The 2,176-nt window shown below is 59.5% G+C and overlaps 1 protein-coding gene across 2 annotated transcripts in view; it reads right to left on the reverse strand.

Annotated features, from left to right (window-relative positions):
* Positions 1-6: 6 nt before the first annotated feature.
* The window catches only part of LOC102248647 (sialic acid-binding Ig-like lectin 14), a 4,001-nt gene continuing 1,831 nt past the window's right edge, over positions 7-2,176 (reverse strand). The window contains exons 5-7 of one of the 2 annotated variants that reach the window (XM_014543810.1): positions 615-848; positions 378-513; positions 7-183 (exon numbers count right to left, since the gene is read on the reverse strand). In XM_014543810.1, the coding sequence (XP_014399296.1) occupies positions 105-183; positions 378-513; positions 615-848 (449 nt within the window). In that variant the 3' untranslated portion in view covers positions 7-104. Of the gene's footprint in view, positions 242-377; positions 514-614; positions 849-2,176 lie in introns of both variants that reach the window. The other variant, XM_005871336.2, reaches the window with a different exon arrangement.

The raw sequence follows: 2,176 nt of genomic DNA on the forward strand, positions 1-2,176 counted from the left end.
GGTGAAAGGAGTAAAAGTCTTCTCTCCATGGCACTGACTCCCCTTGTGGTCACTCAGTCACTTCCACACACTGAAACCCCAGGGGCACATTGGAGGCAGGTGAGTCAAGAGCTTCCAGGGAGAAGGTAACGTTGATGTCCCAGGACGGTCCCTCTAGCCTGGTGTCCGCACCTCAGTCCCATCTTGAGAGGAAGGGAGGATCCATCAGGAGCTCTGCCTCCTGTTCCGGGGGCCTCCACACCTGCGGGGCCCACACAGGTGTCAGCTCAGAGACTCGGCCACTTTGGCTCTAACTCCAGGCAGAGCCGGACAGGGCGGCCCCACCTGGACCTCAGGGCCAATCCCTGACCTTCCCCGGGAGAGACAGGCCTGCTCACCTGGTGTAGTAGAGCCAGGTGAGGACGTAGGTGAGGAGGAAGCCAGCCCCCATGAGGGCCCCTCTGATCAGGGTGAGGACCAGGGGCCAGGAGCCCTGCTGCTCCTCGGTCACACATCTGCAGGAGTGCGGGCTGCCTGGGGATGACGGGAGACGGGTGACGTGTTGTCAGGACTCAGTCTACCCACAGCCCAACACCTGACCAGGCGGCCGCCCCCACACCTGTCCTGAAACTCACTCTGCACAGAGAGGCTGAAGGAGATGTGCTGGGAGCCCAGTGGGTGCTGAGCCCGGCAGGTGAACTCCCCTCCGTCTCCAGCCCCCACGTGGGGCAGCTCCAGGACTCCGGGTGCTGAGGGCTGGGGCGGGCTCAGGGCTCTCCCCTCCTGGGACCAGCTCAGCGTGGCAGGGGGGTTGCTGTCAGCCTCGCAGACCAGGAGCAGGGATGTGTGGTTGCTCAGGGTCATCTGGGCTGGGAGAGGAACACAGAAGGTGGCTCAAGAGCCAGGGACCCTGCTGGTCAGGCCGGGCTCCCAGGAAGAAGGGGCTGAGCTGAGGGTGGACAGGGGAGGAGTGGGCGGGCCCCTCAGGTGGAGATGCTTCAGGAATGGAGGCCGCCCGGCAGGGGAGAGGAGATGCAGGGACACCGGCAATTCCGGTGGCAGAAGGCCCAGGAGCACCAAGCGCTTGATGATGGTGGAGAGGAGGCGGAGTCAGGGAGCCTGGTGCCTAGGGCCTCGCTGAGGGCATCGGGCTGTGCCCTGGGCGCCCAGAGAGCAGCTGGGAGCTGTGCACAGGGAGGCAGAGGGTCAGGGCCGAGACTAGAAGGATCCTGCTGGGCCGTGTGGGTTCGAAACCACAGAGACGAGACTGGAGGCGGGAGGCTGAGGAGCAGGCTGAGGCCAAGGGGCCCCGGGTCCAGGACAAGGCTGGATGGGCTCCGGGGCCCCGGGAAATCAGAAGAGGGAAGTGATGTGAGGAGTGAAGTTTCCTAGAGTTGCTACAGGGTGCAACTGGTGAGAAAGGGAGTCATCTAGAGTGAGTCAGAGCACACCGGGGATAAGTGAGGTTGAGTGGTACCAGCAAGAGGTGCCTACTGAGTCCTGGACGGTGTCACTCAGTGGTTAGAGCGTTGGCCTGAGCAACAAAGGGTTGCAGGTTCAATTCCCAGTCAAGGGGACGCACCTGAGTTGCAGGTTCCATCCCCAGGTGGGGTGTGTAGAGGAGGCAACCAATTGATGTGTCTCTTTCACATCAATGTTTCTCTCTGTGTGTCCCTCTCTCTCACATCAATGTTTCTCTCTCACACACACACATCAATGTTTACCTCTTTCTCATCAATGTCTCTCTCTCACACACACATCAATGTTTCTCTCTCCCTCTCTCTCTTTCTCTCTCTCTCTCTCTCACACACACACATCAATGTTTCTCTCTCTCTCTCTCCTTCTCCCCCTCCCTTCCACTCTCTCTAAAAATTAATGGAAAAAATATCCCATGGTGATAATTTTTTAAAAAAAGAAAAAGAGGCGCCTACTTATGCAGATCTGTGCCGGGACTAAAGCTGTGGGCGGCATCAGGACTGGTCAGGATGGGACGGGGACCCCAGGGGGAGACCTGGGGAGGTGAGCATGCCCGGGAGAGTGGGGAATGGGAACATGGCAGCCTCCCGGAGACAATGACCGGATCAGAGATGAACGGGGACAGGCATCCGAGGAGGAAGGGCAGACGGGAATTCTAGAAAGAGGAGCAGGACAGAGCAGAGCCTAGGGTTATCACTGTCGTTGAGACAGAAAGAGATGC

The sequence above is a fragment of the Myotis brandtii genome, unplaced genomic scaffold (assembly GCF_000412655.1).
Source record: "Myotis brandtii unplaced genomic scaffold, ASM41265v1 scaffold33582, whole genome shotgun sequence".
Classification (NCBI taxonomy): Eukaryota; Metazoa; Chordata; class Mammalia; order Chiroptera; family Vespertilionidae; genus Myotis; species Myotis brandtii.